This window comes from Triturus cristatus, chromosome 3_2, assembly GCF_964204655.1.
Source record: "Triturus cristatus chromosome 3_2, aTriCri1.1, whole genome shotgun sequence".
NCBI lineage: Eukaryota > Metazoa > Chordata > Amphibia > Caudata > Salamandridae > Triturus > Triturus cristatus.
Genome location: NC_140584.1, coordinates 1,096,206,761 through 1,096,228,670, shown reverse-complemented (window position 1 = coordinate 1,096,228,670; position 21,910 = coordinate 1,096,206,761). Strand labels below are relative to the sequence as shown.

The window sequence follows — 21,910 nt, the reverse complement described above, 5'->3', positions numbered from 1 at the left end:
TGATATCATCCTACCAAGGTGGGGCTTGGCGCTGATGATGAGGCATGTCACTAGCCAGTATATTTGGATACCCAAGCGGTTCAATGAAAGGATCTATACTTGCATTCATTACTGACTAACTTATGGAAATATTCCAGTTGATTTTGTGTGTGTGTGGCTTGTATGCCATTTATCATGGAGTTGCATGCATTTTATTTTTCAATGATTTGTTGCTGAGATTGATCAAAGGTCTATGCGAAAGGGACATCTGGGATAAAGATTCCAAGAGAGGAGTTGGAATCAAATATTCTCTGAATATTATTTAATTGGGAAAAGGAGGATATCTTTAGCATAATGTGTGCGGTCCTTTGTAAATTTGATTTAGGAATACTTGCCTATGTTTTGGAAGTTTTTTGTTAAAAGCATGGACTGGAAAATTAAACTGTTTTAAAAAGGAAATTCAAAATGTTTTTGCTCAAGCAAAACTCAAAAATATAGAATCCTTCTATTGTATTTACTGTACCAGGTGGCACACAGATATCTAATATCTACAAGGTGGTGGGAGCTCAAAAATGTTTGTCTGTATTTAAATGTAACCTTAAAAGAGCTAATGGTCAAATCAATTTGATTTCAATGCACTCTAATTATGAATTGCTTTAACATTAATTTAATGTGATTTATTTTATTGAACTAACTTGAAAATGTACCTGTTATTTTGCAGGTAATGTGGTTTGGCTTGATGAGGTCACTGCGACTCGTGCACTTTTAAATATGAGCTCAATGCCCACAGATAAAGAGAGGTTGAAAAATGAAGAAAATAAACCACCTTTGTCTCCAAAACCCAAAAAAGGTAAATTTTACCATTACAGGAAATATGTGCTTTCATCTATGGCACAAGGAAGCCAAATAAACTCTTTGTCACCAGTAGAAAAAAAACGAATCCATCCTTGTGTTGACCATAGTATATCTGCCTTGATTGACTTCATTATTGTGCCAGTTACCTTTCATTCTCACCTTTTAGGAATCCTACTCTACCATGTACTTGGACACTGATCTTTATTTTAACAGTTGACAGAACTGCAAAATTGGATTACAAGTTCCTACAATAACCCTGATTCTGTGTTTCTTGACCTGTACTCACGCAAATGTGGAGGTAGACATGGATCCAGAGTATGTGACAATTTTTACAAAACCCACTCTTACAAATTCTCAAAGATCCACAGCAAAGCCCTTTTTAGCCAAAGACCTGCGCAAATTGGTATTCACCCTGTTCTATACATACATTCCCTCTTGATTGTGTTATTTGTTATTATTTTGATTAGATGTTTTCAATCCATAGCCTGTATGCATTGCTAACTACTTGTGTGCCCTGACTTCTCTCAAAAGCCCAACCTCTTTTACCTTAGTCTCCCTTTCTATAGTACCTTAGCACCTCTTAAGCTACACCTTCGGACCCTGCCTAGTCCCACCTATCTTCAGCCATCGATTGCAGGCCTACCCACCCTTATGCGACTTCCAACCTTGTCCTAGCAACTCCCCCTCCCCCCTAGCTGGCCACTTAACCACTCCTCAGCCAGCTACTTACCCCAACTCCCCACAGCGTCCCGCCAGGGCATCTAGGTAAAGGGTTAAGAGGTTAACAGTGTCTTTCTGTGACACCTTCTTTGTTTGGTTCTGGTGAGTCCTATGACCTTAAATCATCCTAATCTTCCCTTGCACTTAATATCTTGACACCTACCTGTGGCCACCAATGACAAAGACTTTCACTACTCTGTCAACCTTTCTCTAACATAAAATTATCCCCTAGATCTAGCTAGTGGGTTGAACTCCTGTTGCCTAGTTGGATCCCAAATGACTTTGTTTAGTGGTGGGATGACAAAGCCCTTTCTTCCACAATCTTAAATTGACAGATTTAATTTGAGGCTTCCTCTCCTATTGACTCTAAACGTTGTGTATCGACTCTCCATTGCACCTAGTTGGATCCTAAAGGTTCTCAAAGTTCCCTGTTGGTTGGGGAAGAGGAGTCTCCCATAACTCCTCCAGTTACCTGGTATATTTTTAGAATATGCATCATCCAGTGGGTTGGCGCTCAGATGCTTTTTTGGGTGTGGCATAGGCAGGAAAGAGGGGGTTTCCATGGATTCTTAAAATAAATTGTGTTGCTTTGTGGAGCTATATCTCTCAAAAGATTCTTGTTTGCCTGGTATTCGGGAATCAGTGACATTCAAAGGCCTCGTCTACATTGCTCCAAGATGGAGCACCTGAACTCTTAATTACCCAGTTTGTGGCCCCTGCACCACTTTTAAGTTGATTGAGCTAATATATTTATAATTGACCCTAATTTTCATAGTGTTTTAAGTAACTCGTACGTTTTGACTAGCACTGTACTCCGGGATGTTGTGCCTATGTGGACCTATGTTTCCTCTATTACCAGTTTGATTTTGTAAGTTGCATCTCCCATAGACTCTTATGTTACCTGGTGTTTTTTGGCGGAGCTGCCCTTCTAGTGTGTTGGACATTTGCCTTCTTAGTTGTACCACATAGTCTCTTTACAGCCTTTTACTATGTTTTTCCCCTCCTCCAGCTTTGGTCACCATATTTATCTTGCAACCTAATACCTCTCTTCCTGCTTCCCATACTAAGCAAACCCATTCAGCTTTCTCTCCTGTCCCATAACATTTATGAGTACTCTGCTCCACCTCTTGGAGTCTGGCAGTTGGCTTTATAGCCTTACCACATCCTCCATATAATCCACCACCATAACTGCGTACCTTTCGACTGATCTCTCGTTTTGTGCTCATTCTCTAAGTCAGCTGTTCTGCTTCCTAATCGATGCATAATCAATTCACAAAAACATAAACGTATGAGAACTGATCTCAAGTTACTTTGTCACAGCGTTAGTTATCTCGTCTGCCTTATATCCTATGGTGTTATATCAGTCTCTAAATCAAGCAGATGTTGGGAGATAAGTCAGACTTTATGCTTCTCTGGTCATTCTCGCTCATACTTCTTTTCTAACAATTTCAGTGATTGAATATTTCCTAAAAGCTCTTTCTCAGGTGAATCTGTTTGTCTAGAAAACACACTTCTTGCACAGTTTTTAGGATAGACAAGTTTAGTTCCATCACTGACAAAGCCAGTCCTCTGCGATCAGAGAAATCTATGCACTGTGCAGTTACATCTTTGTCTTGACAAACCGAGAAATTGGTGGAAAATTGGAAAAATGCATAGACTTCACCCTGACCGACATCAGCAGGACATTACCCCTGAACTTTGGATGCAATACTCCACATTAGCAGGGATAGGCTAGGGTTTCTTCAAACAATGTAAGTGACTTTCTGACTAACTCTAGTCCTTTGACTCAAACACCTCAAGCGTCACTCGTACTGAAGTGAAATACTCTTTATTCCGAGTCTGAGGGAATCGGAATTGGATTCTGGTTTACATGCATTTTGCTATTAAACATGCTTACAAGCAGAACACGCTGATCACAGATGTGACTACAGAGATTTTTTTTTTAACCTCAGAAGTAATTTTTTCCCAGGATTTTTCCTCTGTGCTATCCTTTTGAACAATCCTTCTATCAAAAAGTTATAACCTCTTCTGTACACCTAAAAACACACCCAGAGTGCACCATTTCCTTAATGAACTTTCTACAGCTGGCATGTTTTTTCTTTGAACAATTCCATTTAACGCAAATTCTCCATTCTTGCTTCTTGTGTAAACTTTCTCATAATATCATTTTCATGACCAGCAGGATAATCGATGTGACCTTGTCTAAATTTCTAGCAATAAGTGAGCTGTTGCACTGTTGCAAGAATTTGCTGATCAATATCGTACTCTAGGGCTTTCTAATAGACTCAAAATCTACCCACTTGGCTGGTTATTTTTTGTAGCATATTTTAACTTCTGACCCAACAATTTCATTTGAGATCCCCGCTTAATAGCTTGTACCAGCCATTCTGAATCCCTTCATTTATTGAAATTCGTGCATGTACATATTTTTTCTTAAGCATTTCTCTTTCCAAACTCCCACAAATGGAACAAGTTTGATCACATGAATTTTGAGGTGTACACTGTTGTACCATTGTTCAGTCTCTACCAACTTCCAACCAAGACAGTTCTCCCTATGTTAGGAATAGCTGAATTCAGAATTTCACAGTTTGACCTGTATGCAATTTGAAATTCTAAACTCAGTATCAATACTTTTAAGGTCAAATGGCTTTATATGAAGTTGATACAATAATTCAATCAACTAATGATTGACGCCGCGCACTGTGCTATTTGTAACAAAGTTACTAACAATTAATCTAATTCACAAAAAATTATTCAAGAAACACCAAACACTGTTACTCGTTTAAGCATATATTTTCAACATATATGTAAACATCAGCTTCAAATAATAACATCATAAATGTATCAACACATTTACAGGAAACGGTAGACAACTACCATATACAGTGCAATGTTTAAATATGCCACATAATATTTCGTGAAATCACAACAAGATGCTAGTGATGAGCCCAATGCATTTCGGGACTTGGCTGTCCCTTCGTCAGGGGCGTTCTGTGAAAAGAATATATATTATTATAATCAATACAACACATTATTACAGTATTTACACAAGAAGGATACATGGTGGCAGATTACATAGTTCACATAGTACATGAAATTCAACCGTAAAACACTCATGCGGTAGATAAACTCTCCGTTTTAAAAGATCACGAATATATGCAAAAGAAATACCATCACCCAACAGTGAAAATAAAGATGAAAATGACCAGTGGCTCTAGAGAAAGACATCTAATGAGATAAGAATGAATTAATAAATAAAAAAAGAGAAACACCGTGTATATGACAAATCTGCTGAAAGTATGGTAATGAGGTCTCACCTCAAATATTATGTGGGTATGGCCATAGTTGGAACAGAACGATGCAGACAGGTTGACTGTTACTAAAAACCAAGAGACGCAACTCAATCAGAACAAGTGCTTAAATTAACTCTAACACTTATGAACAATATTGAAACAACGTGACTTACCCACCGAACAAGGAGATGATAACAACGCACAAATGAGTAATGTAACGTCTGGATACTTTGGGCAACGTCTAAACCAAACGAAGATAATGCGTCTCCATAAAGAAGCGCTAAAAAATAATAATAATGGTATGTGGTTACGACCGCGTCTTAGACAAAGATACAAGAAACTGTAGCACGATACGTCATTAAATACAATAAACTCTACTTACTTCAAAAACGCGACGAAATAAGACCAGTTCTCACGTATAATGTCCTGTCATCGCTACGAAGGTTTTTTAACTAACGAAAAACGCGCCGAATTTAAACCCACAGAGATTACTACGTCAATATGGGGCTCATAGTAATGAAAAGAGGACTATCGTGTGGTGCCATGATGTATAAAAGTAAAGTATATTTTACGTGCCACGAGCAAGGTTAAGTTTAAAACTCTGAGTATCCTAATCAAGACGATCACTTTAACCACATGTACACGAGATAACACACAAAATAATCAATGGCAACAAAATAACAAGGTATGCCCGCGCGTATGAACATAGATACAATGTATCGATGATTATTACGTCTGTAGAGGACTCATAGTAGTAAAAAGAGGCCTTACGTGTGTTGCCATGATTTAAAAAAAGTAAAACGTGCTATCCGTATCACGAACAGGATAGGATAAAACTGAAATTATCCTGATGAAAACAATCACTTTAACCAGTAGTCCATAAAGTAACACAGAATATTCTCCATTGCAAAAAGGTGACTGGGGACATCCGCACGTACTGAATTGATACACTGTATCAGCGGCTCACCAAAACCGCAAACAAATCTCCATGATGAGTGTAAAAAAGAGATGACCACTAAGATACTATCTATAAAGTTATATCTGAAAGGAACATAAATACAAGGTGAAAACGAAAAAAATGAAATAAGCAGACAGATAAAATGAAAGTAGAGTAGAGTCCAGATGGATATCAGAGTGATTAAAAAGAAGTGTTAAAATAAGTGTTGTGAAAAAAATAAAGTGACTTAGTGTGATCAAAATTATAATCAAGGGTGTTTAAAACAACCCACGAGTCTCTAGAAAGTTAAATCAAAGATATGGTGTACAATTATGTTCATACGGATTGGAATAACTTATCTACAAAACAAAGAATAATCATTATAATACATGAGTTTCTACGGTTGACCATGAGCACTTCAATGTTTGTACAAGAGATAGTTATAGGAAACATGAAAGATCTAAACGATCATTGAGCCCACTTGGGGACAGAGTCTGAAGTTTCTGAATCCAAAAGAGCTCTCTGCGTAAGAGTAAGTTTGTGATGTCCACACCTGGTTTAACATCCATAGACTCTATGATTTGAAAACGCAGTTGAGAAATTGAATGTTTAGCTTCTAGCCAATGCATGGCTAGGCTTGAGGTGCTGTGCTTGTTCCTGATTCTGGATTTGTGCTCAGTAATCCGTGTTTTTATTTTCCTTTCAGTCTTACCTACATAGGCCTTGCCACAAGGGCATTTTATACAATAAACGACATGAGTCGTATTACAGTCACTGTTATGTTGCAAAGGAATGTTTAAGCCAGACATAGGGTGAGTCAAGGTGTTCCCAGTGATGACATTGCTGCAGTGAATGCATGAATGACATTTACGGGTACCATGATAGACAATAGATTTGTCCGTAGTTTTGGAAAATTTCAATAGGTTCCGTAAATTTTTGCCTCTTTTGTATGCAAATATAGGTTTTTCTAGATACAGTTGTTGGAAATCCTGCTCTTGTTGTAATAATTCCCACCGTGTCAAGATGATTTTCTTAATTCTAGATGAAGATGTGGAGAAGTTGCTAACGAATACCAATCTAGTCGAGGAAATCTTAGGTTTCTGTTGGAGTAAGTCTGTTCTTGGGATGGACATGGCTCTTGTGAAGCATGTTTGTAGTACCTCTTCGGGATAACCTCTTGCAGAAAATTTCTCAACAGTTGTTTGAAGTTGAAGAGTACTATTGTCAGGGTCAGAACAAATCCGGCGTATTCTGGTAAATTGTGACATTGGCAAATTGTTGATTAAGTGACGTGGATGAAAACTTGTGAAGGTCAATAGACTATTGCGATCAGTAGGTTTATATGAAGTTGACCACATTAATGCTTATGAAGCGTGACCTTGAATGCAAGTGGCAGTTAATCCTGGATCAGTATGTTCATGTAATGTACTTACCCCAACATAAAGCTTTTCCATCCTGTATAGTAGAAATCATCAGCTCGTACATGGTCCTCAAAATACTATTGATTCTAAAAATCCTAAATATTCTCAAATACATTTCTACTTAAAAACATAAAAGAGGAGATGGTGCAGTAATGCTTATTTCAGGAAATTCAAAACCTTCACGGTCCTATCATGGGTCCTTTATCCGCTTTGTTGAGATGGGGTTTGCCTCCCTGATTTGCTGTTTTTAAACATCAAAAAAAATATCTAAATGGATAATGAAATGTTAGTCGTAATTTAGGTCTCCATAGATGGTATTTTCTCAGAATTAATAAACATCCTTCCTCTTTAACGTTGAACCAGGCATGTAGAAACGTCTGCAGACAGTCACGAGAAAAGGAACTGGTTAACTGAATGTTGATAGCTTGAGGTGACAGTGCAGCTAGAATTGCTTAAAGAAGCATGGCCAGATATCTTCATTACGATAATACTATTACCTGCAACATCATCTTGGAAGGAAAGCATTAAAAATGCTATTTATTTTATTTCTCAGCCAATTGTAATTAATAGCGTTTATTTTAAAATTACAATTGCTGCCCACTATACAGATATTTTCTATCAAACCTGATCTGGAATCTTTCACATGGGCATATTCAACTGTTTATGAATTAAAAGAAAGCAATGATAACTAGTGTTACAAGTAGAAAACCTTTTTTGTTAATGTTCAGAAATTACAAAAAACGTAGTACTGAGTGGGTTTTTCATTGTATCAATTTTCAGAATACTAAAACTCCTGGCCTAAATAAAACCGCAACATTTTTAAGTATATTTACTCGCCAGTACTAACGTAGTAACTCATCCAATAGCACCTTTGCCACAATAACACCACAGTAAAGCATACACAGTATTGTCGATTTTGATCCTGAGTGAATGGCAGCAGCCTCTCCCTTTACAAGCTTGGCAAATTGAAAGGACTTAAGAATTTTTATTGGTTTGCACTCTGGTAAATGGTGACATCTGTGGTTTTACCTAATTTTGTTAAATAATAAAATATTGTGCGCCCTAAAATAGAGAGGTTTTCTCTATTTTTCAGCATGTTCCACGTAAACCAGTAAGGTGGTTTAACCTTACTAAAGCCAGAGTCCACTGCATAGGCAGGTTGGAGACACAAGTAACAAATAATGACGGAGTCCACTTTGTGAGGTATTTCACTCCTTCACATTACATATAGCTACTTTACAATAAAGGTCTAGTAGGTGTCTACAGGACAAATACCTGTTCAAGAGGTGCAATATAGTATTAAGCTCCCAGAGGAGTATTTGGCCATATATATCATACACTAAATTAAGTAAAACGTTTGAACTTTCATTTGGAATTGATTCATTTGTTTATGGAATTTGCTTGTAATTGAGTCTTTAAGTAGACGTGTAGCATGATGCACAGGTTTGCAGGCATTCTGACTTGTTCAGTGCTACTTCAGGGGTCTCCGCTTTCTCGATTTCAGCAGAGTGGTTTATCCGGCCTAAGAGTTTTTTTGCATTCTGATATGTTAGTCCTGAATTTATAATGGGATGAACAGGACTACAAATAACATAACCCAAAGAAAATACCTGCACTGGTTGAGCCGCTCATGCATGGTGTTGGCAAGCGCCACTACTTGTCTTAGTTAGTGCTCTAATGTTATCGATCCATTCCTTTAAAGGGGAGCATAACTCTGAAAAATATGTCCCACATTTTTCTAGATAAAGAAGCAGAAAGTTCAGAAGATGAGGCTGAGGAAGGAGAAGTAGAAGACGATAACCTGAGTGAACCGGAAGCTGATGCTGAAAAAAAGCCTGAAACAACGGTATGAACCATTGTGTGTGTGTGTTTATTCCCAATTACAAACACTTGACGCTCATAAAATAACTTCGTAGTATGTTTCTGTTGTTTCTGCTGTGTTAGTAAGCGGTATGTCAATGATCCAGGTTTTTGGTACTGAATTTACCAACCACAATACAATTTAATACTGAATCATCCTTGTTGTGATTCCAACTCGTGAACGGAGATCCCGCGATATCTTCGTGGCGAGCGTCATCCTGCCGGCATCTGATATTGTAGGGAGGAAGCCTGGGTTAGAGCACTCCTCAGAAAGATTATGGCCGCAGTACCCCTCCTTATACTGACGAGTTGTGTGATCTTTATCAACTTGAGAATCCGCCTGAGGATGCTTCTTCGGTGCAGCGTGTCTTGGTTAAAGGTGAATTCATCATAATTGTAAATGTCTCTCAGGACAGATGGTGACGGATACTCTACGCCTGTTGGCACTAGGATCTAATCTCCTCCAGCCACATATTAAAAATCTATGGTGCTTGTCAGTCACTCGTTTTCCGTGCACATAGAAAAGGTTTTTGTTGTAATTTTTTGCTACTGTTGATACTTCTAAAATGAAGTTGACAGTGGAAGGGGATTGCGATCCTTCAGTCTGCATAGCTATGCTGGCGTCAGTGCTACTGAACGCATCAGGTGTCTTTTCATTATGTTTTGGTGATTTGTTGGCTTGGCATCTTTTGCAGAAAAATAGATTCCCATCCATGGAGGAGACCAACGTTTAAATCAGCATGGCTGAGAGTGGAATGTGGAGACCTCCATTAGATAGTAGTGCATTAATACCCAATATGGACCGCCTGCTCTGGTTTTCAAGTGCTTGTCTTTTTCTCCCTGTTGATTTTGAAAGAGGGACTATTTCCTTTAACAACGGGTGCAGCTCTTGGCAGTGAACTATCATGGAATATGTTTTGTCAAGGTCGTGTTTTTCCCCCTAGAGGTACGCATGCGCATTTCGAAGCTGGAGGAAGGTTTTTTCTATTGGTGGTTATTTGCAGAGGATTGCCACGCTTGAAAGAGCGAATACTCTACAGGCGAGCTGCTCGTCGGGAGTGGCGGATCATTCATTAGCCCTGGTTTCTAATAGGGTGCAGTCCCGGATTGTCTAAGCACAGGTCAGATCTCACCTCTTATAAGCAAAAGGGATCTGGAACATCTACAAACGTTTTCAGCCCCATTATAAACCGAGCCTTTCTTCCAAAAGACCCGGAAAGCTGTCTGGAGCTCAGCTCAGCCTATTCGTACCAGAAAAGGACCCCACTGTAGTCTAGGCCTACGAGATGTCTCACTTAGTTACTTTCTCTGTTTTGCTAGCGTTCTCAGTGCAGGACACACTAGGGCTTTTCCGTCGCACTTAATAAAATTGTGAACATAACATAACCACCTTGGTTTCGGACCAGGAAGTATCATCCAGTCCCACCCCCTATTAAGGTATTACTAAATGCCTTCAGGTAGGATGTTCCTGGTCGATCCATAATCTTCCTGCAGATTCCTCACCGGCCTCCCTTCTCCACTGAGAGTCAGCACCATTATTAATAGGAACCCACTGCTTGCAATTATTTGATATGCTGTGCTTGTCGCTGTCGATACTCTCTGCATGCCTCAACAGTGCATCAGTAGTTTCTGGAACTGATGCCAGCACACTGGTTTGCGCCTAATATACTCCTACCGTTGTCCTATCCAGAGGCAGAATGAGGTCATTGTGCCACCTGGTGGCATTCACGAGATATGGCTAGGAAAATGTTTACTACAACGTTGTGAAGCTTGTCAGGATCATTCATAAGGTGAAGAATCTGCAGGGTTATTATATATCAAACAGGAAATATTGATACCAAAAGAAAATAACTTTTTAATATGGCCACCTCTAGATTAGACTCAGAGTCATGAAAAACGATTGCTTGCTTCTTATTCAACACATCCAAATCAAAACTACCCTACGCTATCTAGAGAGCTTCATGCTGGATGACTCTCTGAATCAGTTTTTCTCTCTGAACCATGAGTGGTGGAATTTTCTTAGAAAGCAGCCAGGTTATGGACACAATGGCCTGTCTGGCCATATTATAATTGAACTACTGCCTTTCAAGTGATGCCCTGTTGATCTATTTTTTCGCATACACTCTTATTTTAATTATACAGCACTTCAAATTTCAGTGGATATGTTTTGTAAATGTTTGATTAAGTTTGAATTGTGACCACTACTTACTCATGCATGCTGTTCATGGGCAGATGCATGCTTATTGTCTTAGAGCCTGTCTAGTCTTGTGTTGTAGGTTGTTTAAGCAAGCGAGAGGTGAAATTCAAAAGGGCTCTCTAATATTCCCAACTCTCATATATCTATACCGAATGGGCCATATTTGCATCCTTTTTAAAAAAAGAAAAAAACCTTTTATTGAGCTTAAGATAAACGAGAATAGTGTGCTCAACGTGACATCCATATACACCGCCACAGTACTGTACAGACGACTAATAAATGAAATCGTCCCCGCATAGAAGTAATCAAAGTCATATACATTGAAACAGTGCATGAACCCTTCATCTATGGTCACACAGTGGAAATGCAACATGCTGTGCTCCTCACCTCACTGCTCTCCCACCCCCCTGGCTCCCACGGCCTATCCCTATGCAGTTCCAGATGGATTACTCTGTGTTCTGCCCAATCGCCCCACATCTTGAAATGTTTCTAGAGACAAACACTTAACAAATAGATCAGTACAATGGCCCATGCCCTTTGCCCAAGCTTCCACCGCTGGCGCCTCCGCGTCTTTCCAGGCCCTAGCGATGTCTCTCCTGGCCACAAATCAGCCCAGCCACAGGAGCGCCCTCTGGTACCCGTATTTGCATTCCTAATACTGAACAGTGCTTTTCATTGCATCTCTATAACCATTTCTCAGTATAAGTCGACAGTAAACTTACATATGCATATACAGTACACAAATTCCTTCTTGTGCCTAAGAGGGCATAGGTGCAATGTGCAGCACTGTTCTGTATCAATACTTTACACTTGGCTCGTCCTTGTACGAATACAACTCTTGGACGTATCTTGAGGTTAAGCATACATTATAAGAATATATTCTTGAGGTCGCCTTGTAAGAATAGTTGTATTTCAGGAAGAATTCTGAATTGTTGTGATTTCTTTCATTTTATAAATACAGAACAAATGGAATAAAAAGCAGGTGTAATGTCTTCGAAAGGTGCCCAGTTATAATTAATATGGCATGGGAGGTGGGTCTCCCAAGTGTAACTAATCGTAAGATGATCAACTAATTATTGAATGACTTTATGCAGGACCCTGAAGTACCCTCATACGTTTTATAAGAATTTTTTCAGTCACTGAGGACTATTGTGACCATAGAGAAGCAGGAGACTGAAGGCAGAGTAGCTTTATAAAGCCACAAAACTCCAAGCTGATTGTTTTTCTTTAAGAAAATGTGGTTCTGTTCTCTTGCTTACTATCTCTTTAGATGTATCTGTATAGGCGCAGTAGTTTTTATGTGGACACACATATCTTGTTTAATAACACTTTGAGCCAGACCTGCTTTAATAACCATGTACAGTGAGAATTTTTTTTAACCAAAATTAATAATGTTAAAATTACGAGTCCCATAATGCAACAAGTTGGTAAAAATCTAATAACGGGCTCAAGCCTCGTGTTTAACATAGGATTATTTGAGGCTAGCGAAGAGCTTTGTCGAACAAAAACGTTGCTGCCCTGCTGGAAATTGGTTTGCATTTAAACAACACTGTGCCTTTACAAAGCAACAAATGTACTGCTTTAGAAGGTAGCGCATCCAATATTGTTATGCTGCTGCTAGTTTGACTCTGACTGGCGTCGGAGAACTGTATCTTGCTGATTATAAACTGCATCTCCCATCAGGGTGTTGCTATGTATGCTTCTCCATGCAAGGTGGAGCTTCAGCACACTGTAATAAGAAAATAAGTGGTGAGACACTGTCTAGATATTATTTTCTCCCTTCTATTAACAAAAAGCTCAAATGCAGCTGCCTTTTTCCTCAGCATGGTCAATCCCTTATGTCTATCCAAGAAGTAATTAAACAGGGTTGCCAGGTGCAACGCGATATCTGTAATCTTTGTTGCACTTTCTCTAGCTCTTTGCTATATACATCGAAACAATCTCAGCCATTACCAGTACACACACACACACACACATCCAACCGAACGTCATGCGTACTCCCAGAACAGCATAGATATGTTGTATATCCGGCTAACATGTTTCTTTCAACAGCACTTGCACCAAGCTACACTGACCACAAATATCTAACCAAAGTGCCAAACAAATTAGAGCATCTCGCATACACCAGCACAGCTGTAAGATGATATACAACCAACAACAGAGCCTAGGATCTGTAATCACTGTGAAACCGCGTGTTTCCAACATAGTGATTTATAAAAGACCTCTCGACCACCCAAAATGACTCTTCCGGCACTCACTGGTCAAGATACCGCCATTTAGCCGGAGACACACCGCACTTTAATTTTCAAAACAGATCATCACAGGATGACCCAGATTTCATTGTGTGATGGAAACCCTGGAACCTCATTGTGAGACATCCCCTGAAACATGACTGCACTAAAACCGTAATAATGCCAGACAATGTTCTAACAAATGCCAAAAAAAAGCATAAATGTCTTGTGTTTATCGGATATATGCTGCTAAGTGCCTTACAATCATCCTAACTTTTTCAATCTCCCATGGAACTCCTTCAAAAGTCTGGAAAGTGGAAAGCAACACCGCTCCATTTCATATCAAACTGTTCCTCTGCCGTTTTTACATTCTATATATGAGAAATTAACGTGGATGAAGAGCAAATCGTTCCTAAACTTACAAGTTAAGATGGAAAAGAACTGGCAGCTTTCACACTCCTAGCTGCACACACAGAGTAAATCCATATGCTCAGCAGACTGTCGCAAGTGTTTCATACGTGTCTATAATTGCTGTCGATTTGGCAGCACTAGTGGGCAACAAGCCCATTCTTCTGATACTGAGGAGAACATGCAGTATACACAATCTGTCTCGACATCAGCTGTCTTGTACAGTAACAGATTTTGTCGGGTTTAAAAGAAAAACAGATCGCTAAACGAAATGGTTTCTTAGTTACCATGTGCTTAAAAATGTACGAATCTTTTACTTTGTAATTAACTAATTTTAATTCCTTTTGGAAGCTTTAGAATATGTTTAGCTTCACCGGACATGTGGTTGCTCTGCTTTAGCGTGGGATCGCTTGCGCTTTTGGATTTGATGGGCGACTGCTGTGTTGGAACCTGTCCCACCACCTATGCTTAAGGCTTGACAGGAAAGCAGAACATAACAGTGCTTGCCATTCCGTTTCTTCCACAGCTTGACTCCCTGTCCCAGGCAGAGGAAGACTCGCTGCTGCGGAATGACACTCGTCTGTCCATCAAACCGTTCAAAGGAAACAAACTGCTCATGAGATTTGCTACAAAAGGTAAATTGACCAAACCTTATTAAGAGTCTGCTGCATCAGGTGTATGCACAGTTATGGTGTGACTTTAACACCTTTTCTAATACCTTTAGTTGGATTTCAGCAATGTTTATTACACTGTGAAAGGTATTTTGGAGGAAATGAGGGCAGAGGTTTGTGTAGTTGATGCCTTCTGATGATCCCGTCTTGGATTGGACCATGAATGGGATTGGCTGCTGCCCATTTATACATCCCGCAGTGATGGGTTTGTCTTTAACATATTTGGAAGAATTTAAGCGACGGGGCGCTGCTGTGAGTCGGGGCAATATATTGGTCTGTTCAGTCACTTTTCAGGAAAAACTGTACTAGAGGTGGGCTTAAATTGAAAGGGTCTCTTATGGCAGGGAAATTAATTCAAGGTGGGGACTTCACATTAATGTGGGCAATTATGTTTCGCCAAATCACCATCTTGAATGTCCAAAGTATCAAATTCAATGTTATCGGTATAAGCTGCAATCCGCGCAACACTTCTGTTTGCATTCGCAAAATATATTTTTTAAGTCATCGACAATGGATGCAATATGTATTCCACTGTTTTCTCACGATTTTTCAGATGTTCTTTGGAAACATGCATTTCAGTTTTAACTGGCAATTTAATCTTCAGTACTGTATTTTTTAACATTTGTTTACGAAGCTGCAATCCTTACCAACATGAACTGAAGGTTGTGGCTATTAAAACTAATAACAAGCATTGACAAAACCAATAGATTTAATCCATGCAAAATCTGTTGGTTTTGTCATTGTTTTCTACATGTTGCGCAGTAGTTGAGCTGCTGCTCATCATGGCCTAAAGAATTATTTTTCAAAAGCGCTATTACGCCGCCAGTATTGACCACGTCATTTCTTTTTTTGCACAGTAGATCAACTGCTGCGCAACATGTAAAAACAAATTGACAAACCCAATAGATTTCGCAAAGGCCAAATCTGTTGACTTGCCAAAGCTTATTTTTAATCAGGCCTTCTTTTTGTTCCCCAGCCTGGCCCTGTCTGATGTTAACGGCCATTCGCCTAAACACTCAATGTACACGGAGGATTGAAACCGGTTATGATAAATGGTGTTTGTGATTCTGAGTTACTTTCTGAGGTGGATGGACCATGTTAGACGCAGTTTTGTGGAAACAGATGCACAGCTGGATCTGACAGTTTAGAAAGTTGTCGCTGCTTATCCTGACCTTTGCATTCATGAGTCATGGAAATGGCTTACTTTCAAACAGAAGAGAAGTCAAACGTCTCCAAAATCATTAGAAATCTGCCTCAGGAAATGCTGTTTCTTGACAGTTGCTGCAAGCAGAAATCCATTTGCTTTCTCCCCCTGCAATGGGAGGATGTTGTAGTTTAATTTCCCATCCTGCGAACAAATTGGATTCCTTACTTAAGCACATCCCCTGGAGTTACTGAAACCTATTTGACTTGTTCACCCAATACTGATCCCGCTGCCACCAGCCGAGCCTTGTACTGTTGGACAGTGCAAGGCCCTGCCATGTAACTAGTTCAGGAAACTGGTGTGAGGGATAGAGGGGGCCTTAAAATACATGCACTCTTGACTGGGCAGCTGAAGCAAAGACAATCAGACTTAAAAAACTCATATAAATATTAATTTATGGTTCTCGGAGCTGCGTAGGCTCCAAGTCGCAGCTCTGTTAGAGAGGCACTGCAGGAGAGTAATGCCGGTGTTGCTGAAGCAAAGTAACAACAAGCATTGGCATAGCCAATAGGTCTCGCCTTTGGGACCTTATAAGTGTTTTGCCATGCAACAGTTGTTGCACCAAGGATATTGTGCTGCATAACTAAATACTTATAAGGTCCCAAAAGCGAGACCTATTGGCTATGCCAATGCTTGTTTGTTGTGGATAATTAGCCAAGCTCACCATCAGTTGTACTCTCTTGGGGAATCGCTGTGAGAAGGAAACTTCCGGCATCAACGGTACAGCCCAGGGCATCTGCATTAGGAGAAAAGCCTATGATACGTACATGAAACTGAGCAGCAGGTATAGTGGGGGGCCAAAGAGATACAAAACTGAACCAGTGGACATTCAGGATTGTAGGCAGCTTTTTGGCGAACTTCTATAATATAACTCTGGAAATGTTAGAGCGCGAAGGTGAGAGTCCACAAATAACAGAAGAACCCAGGCTGCAGTGATATTAAATCGAGTGCCCGGCAAGAGCTACTAAATGTTGCCAGCTGAGAGATGCACATACGCTGCACTCATGCAATCTGTACAGAGCCCCCTGCTGGTGAAGTGAGTGCAGCACAGGCAGATGCCATCAGCTGGGAAGGAAGTCTTGTTTGGAATAATGTCCATGACAACTCCTGCAGGAAAGGACACACAAAGCACGCTCCATTCTTTTTAAATGCATACATACTTGTCCTTGATAGCACAAGGTAGTCTGTTGGCTTTGCAATTGCGAGCTGACTTGGGCTGCATTATTTATTATGCATCGCATATGCAGTATACAAGCACATAGCAGTGCAAGAATCAAAGGGGTCTGCAATCCATACATTAATACAATTTATTATGTATGCGTTCTGCATGGGCACTCACTTCCATCCACTTAGTCTATGTAGAATGAAGCCATGTATGACAATCAGTGAGGAGAAGCCTTTCATAAATCCACGGCGCTGTATCTCTTTTGAGGCGCTGCTATCTTATGTAAACAGTAAGACAAATATCTTAAACAAATTGACTCAAGGAGGCTATTTACTGCTGCCTTCACGCCGCCATCACTGCAAGGATCTGCTGTGTTGCTGGGCTTGATGTGATTTGATCAAATCTTCACAGTAAGAAAATTGAGAAACGAATTCTGGAGAGCCAAAGAGACAGGTCAGTGACTTTTGTTTCTAAAAAGAAAAAACACGTATGGACCATTGGCTCATTATTGACATCTATAAAAACATTTTGACCAAGTTTAATTTGACGTTCTGTGAGCCATTTTTTTTTTAAAGTAATTTTCAAAGCTACAGGCCGTTTTGTTGGCAGAAAACACGAAGTTGACCTGTACTCTTACATAAATTGCATATCCCTTTCAAAAATAAATAGGCGTGCTACTAGTGCACCTGAGTGTGATACATGCACACAATAAGATGAAACAAGGGACATTGACGGTGGAGCTATCTGCGGCCTATGTCTGTGGCCTACGCCCACTACGGAGTGCTCGTTTCAGCCACGGGGTTCTCCGAGAGCTGTGGGGCCGTGCACGAAAGACAGATGGCGCTGAAGGCTGGCGGTTTGCGCGTGCACGCGCGTGTGAATGCAAGCTTGTCGCCAGCCAGCTGCACTTTGAAAATTCACCTACTAAAGTCTCTCCGAGCATCGCATGTGCGCTGACTGAGCGAGACCTAAAAAGTGCCCAGTGCGGGTGGGAGATTCAGAATGCGGGATCGGTGGTGGGCATGTAAGGGTAAAGCGGAAGGGGGTGGCAGCAAAGACTAAGTGGGAGGGAGGGGACCTGTAAGGACGTCACAAGAATGGGTGGTAGGGAGAGAGAGGAGGAAGGGGACGTGCAATGACCAAGCAGGAGGGTTTGGAAGGAGGATGTCTGCAAGGATGAAGCTGAAAGGGTAGAGAAGGAGGAGATGTGAAACATTAAAGCAGGTGTGGATGGGAGTGAGGGGACAGGCAAGGATGATGCTGGAGAGGATGGAAAGGAGGGGGATTGCAAGGATGAAGCAGGAGGGGTTGGGGCGGATAGGACATGTAACAAGATCAGGAAGCAGATGGGAGTGACAGGTAGGGATGGAGAGGGCCTTAAAACACATGCAGTCTTATGGCGTGCTAGTTTAATATTTAAAAAAGTACCTCTGCGAGTGAGAGCTCATTGGAAGGTCGCTGGCTACATGTAGATAACTGTAGTTTGCCCAAGCTCCTGCGAAGTCCAAAGAACTGAAGAGGGAGGCCGGAAGAATTGAAGAGAAAGGGGAAGAAAGAGGGAATGCCCAATGAGAAGCAAGGAGAAGAGAGTGATGTTGGAGCCAATCAATGGTAAGTAAAGGTAAGTAATGGGTGGGCTTGAAGCCCATTTTTTTTTTAAAGTAATTTTCAAAGCTACAGGCCGTTTTGTTGGCAGAAAACACGAAGTTGACCTGTACTCTTACATAAATTGCATATCCCTTTCAAAAATAAATAGGCGTGCTACTAGTGCACCTGAGTGTGATACATGCACACAATAAGATGAAACAAGGGACATTGACGGTGGAGCTATCTGCGGCCTATGTCTGTGGCCTACGCCCACTACGGAGTGCTCGTTTCAGCCACGGGGTTCTCCGAGAGCTGTGGGGCCGTGCACGAAAGACAGATGGCGCTGAAGGCTGGCGGTTTGCGCGTGCACGCGCGTGTGAATGCAAGCTTGTCGCCAGCCAGCTGCACTTTGAAAATTCACCTACTAAAGTCTCTCCGAGCATCGCATGTGCGCTGACTGAGCGAGACCTAAAAAGTGCCCAGTGCGGGTGGGAGATTCAGAATGCGGGATCGGTGGTGGGCATGTAAGGGTAAAGCGGAAGGGGGTGGCAGCAAAGACTAAGTGGGAGGGAGGGGACCTGTAAGGACGTCACAAGAATGGGTGGTAGGGAGAGAGAGGAGGAAGGGGACGTGCAATGACCAAGCAGGAGGGTTTGGAAGGAGGATGTCTGCAAGGATGAAGCTGAAAGGGTAGAGAAGGAGGAGATGTGAAACATTAAAGCAGGTGTGGATGGGAGTGAGGGGACAGGCAAGGATGATGCTGGAGAGGATGGAAAGGAGGGGGATTGCAAGGATGAAGCAGGAGGGGTTGGGGCGGATAGGACATGTAACAAGATCAGGAAGCAGATGGGAGTGACAGGTAGGGATGGAGAGGGCCTTAAAACACATGCAGTCTTATGGCGTGCTAGTTTAATATTTAAAAAAGTACCTCTGCGAGTGAGAGCTCATTGGAAGGTCGCTGGCTACATGTAGATAACTGTAGTTTGCCCAAGCTCCTGCGAAGTCCAAAGAACTGAAGAGGGAGGCCGGAAGAATTGAAGAGAAAGGGGAAGAAAGAGGGAATGCCCAATGAGAAGCAAGGAGAAGAGAGTGATGTTGGAGCCAATCAATGGTAAGTAAAGGTAAGTAATGGGTGGGCTTGAAGCCCATTTTTTTTTTAAATTTCTTTATTTCAAGATATTTCGCAAGCACAGTGCAATCGCTGTGTATTCGAAACCCAACATTGTTTTAGGATTTTTGAGTATGAGATTTCTTTTTGCATTATCATAGTCTTTTAGGTCGAGCCTAGAGCAGCGCACACGCTGCTTGCTCGACTTTTAGTAAAGGGGTAAAAAAAAAAAAGTGCTACCAGATGCTGCCATGGCCAGCCTAGAGCTTGAGTGCATGTGCGGGGGCGCACGCTTTGCGTGCCTCTCTCCACGCTTCAATTCCCTCCCTCACCACAGATCTCATCACTTGCTGGCCTCATTAAGTGCATCAGGATCACTTTCACACACAACTCCCGGGCTTCTCTTGCGTTTCTTCCCCCACTGTTCTTCCTTTAATTCCGGCTTCTGCGTCAGCTCTTGTTCTTCTCTTTCCTACCATTCCCCGTACTTCTCTGCACCTACTGCTTCTCCCTCTCACCTTGAGTCTTTCACTGCTGGTTTCTCTCGTCCTATACTGTTGCTCTTCCCCGCTATTACCTCACTAAGGTAATAGGTGCCTCTCTGTCTTGCTCGCCCCTGCCCCTCCCCCTTCCCACCACAGAACGCGTCTCGCGGCCGCCACTTTCGGACGCACCACTTGCCTGTTTTTTGTTTTTTTATTTCCCACTCCCGGGCGTGTTCAAACTTCTGTGCAGACTAATGCGAAGTTGCCTCCGGTTTCGCATCCTCTTACTGACAATCAGAGTTTGAAAGCGTGGCTGATTGCTTTTTGAGTGTTTGCTTGAAGGAATAATCTTCCCACCGCCTATGCAGTAAGCTCAGAGGGGGTCTCCTAAATCCTCCCTCGGCGGTGTGCGGGCTGAACTTCTGAAGGTGTAAACATTGATGGAATTTCATTTATGAAGGTGAAGGGAATGGAAACGCTGGACCCATGGCTGTGCTGGCAGAATCAATTAGAGACAGATGGAAGGGGTCGTATGTGTTTAGTTTTAAATGATAAAATTAAAAACAACCCTTTGACAGCCAGCTTGTCTCTTCATTTAAAAGCAATGCAGCCTCCCTCGTTAGCTAATGTTTTTTTTACTGATGCCGTTTACGCATTGGCAAAAACAAAAATGCTTGTTTTCTGATGTTGAAATGCATCGGCAAACAAAGAAATAAAAAAACGCAGTGATGTGTATGCATTCACATGCGTCACCAAGCATGCATGCAGTTATGGCACGAGGCATCCACCGTTTTGTTTTTTATTTAAACTGCTGCTCAAAGATAAGCAGTGTTTATCTTGTTTTTCTCTTCCTGTCAGTTACTTCTTTTACACTATTTATTCTTGCTGTATGGATCAGAAATAAGCTATCTAGTCTTGAACCAAATGCTAAGCACAGTTTTATTCTTTTTTTTGGCTTGCAGATGACACCGATTTTCTTTTCTACAAAAGAAGACTCGGTATGCTGCAGTAAACTAGCCACCGAGGGTAAGGTTACACCCTGAAAATCAACTGACAGCCAACTTTAGGATCTTGGTTACAAAAAATACACCTACGCCACATTTTATCATGTGAGAAAATGTGCACCTTTTGATCTTGCATGTGCCAAAAACATTCAGCAAGGCATGTACCTGACGACTGAGGCACAGGTGTTATCAAACACTTCGAGGAGAGTTAGGCCACAACCAGGACATGTTTCCGGGCTCCCACTACTGCAGTGAAGAAGTGAAGTAGCCTTTATAACCTAGTTTGACTGGCCGATGTAGTCTGATGCCAGCTGGCCCTTTTTTTTACTTTCCTTCTCTAGACCCTAATACCCCAGAACGCCTCTGCTGCTGTTCACGAATGTATTTCAACTTCCTGCTGAAAGCCCCCACTGAAAGACTGATCTGCCTGATAAGGTGATATTTATTTTATCTGGCCGTGTCAGACTCCCCATTTCCTTGTCCCTACCCTCCCCTCCCAGCCCTCTTAATCAGTGTCCCTGATCAGCACCTTCCTGGCATTGCGCCTTTCCAGTGTTTATTCAAGGCTGCTGTTGAGGCAGCTGCTTGTGATAAGGCATAGGTAGGGGATAACTCCACCACGCAAGTCCCCCCTGAAGACAGACCCAAATCCTAGCAAGAACCTGACCCCAATTGGTGTGGACATTTAATTCACTGTCCTTGCACACAGTGGCGTTGCCACAGCCGCACTATTGATTTTCTGCTCCATGCTTCTGAGGGGGGCAATGTTGTGTTTCAGAGGGGCT

At 41.4% G+C, this 21,910-nt stretch overlaps 1 protein-coding gene across 1 annotated transcript in view; it reads left to right on the top strand.

The window, feature by feature from the left end:
• The window catches only part of NCBP3 (nuclear cap binding subunit 3), a 362,322-nt gene that overhangs the window by 143,324 nt on the left and 197,088 nt on the right, over positions 1–21,910 (top strand). The window contains exons 5-7 of the mRNA XM_085649874.1: positions 701–829; positions 8,948–9,051; positions 14,428–14,536. Of these exons, the coding sequence (XP_085506000.1) occupies positions 701–829; positions 8,948–9,051; positions 14,428–14,536 (342 nt within the window). The remainder of the gene's footprint in view (positions 1–700; positions 830–8,947; positions 9,052–14,427; positions 14,537–21,910) is intronic.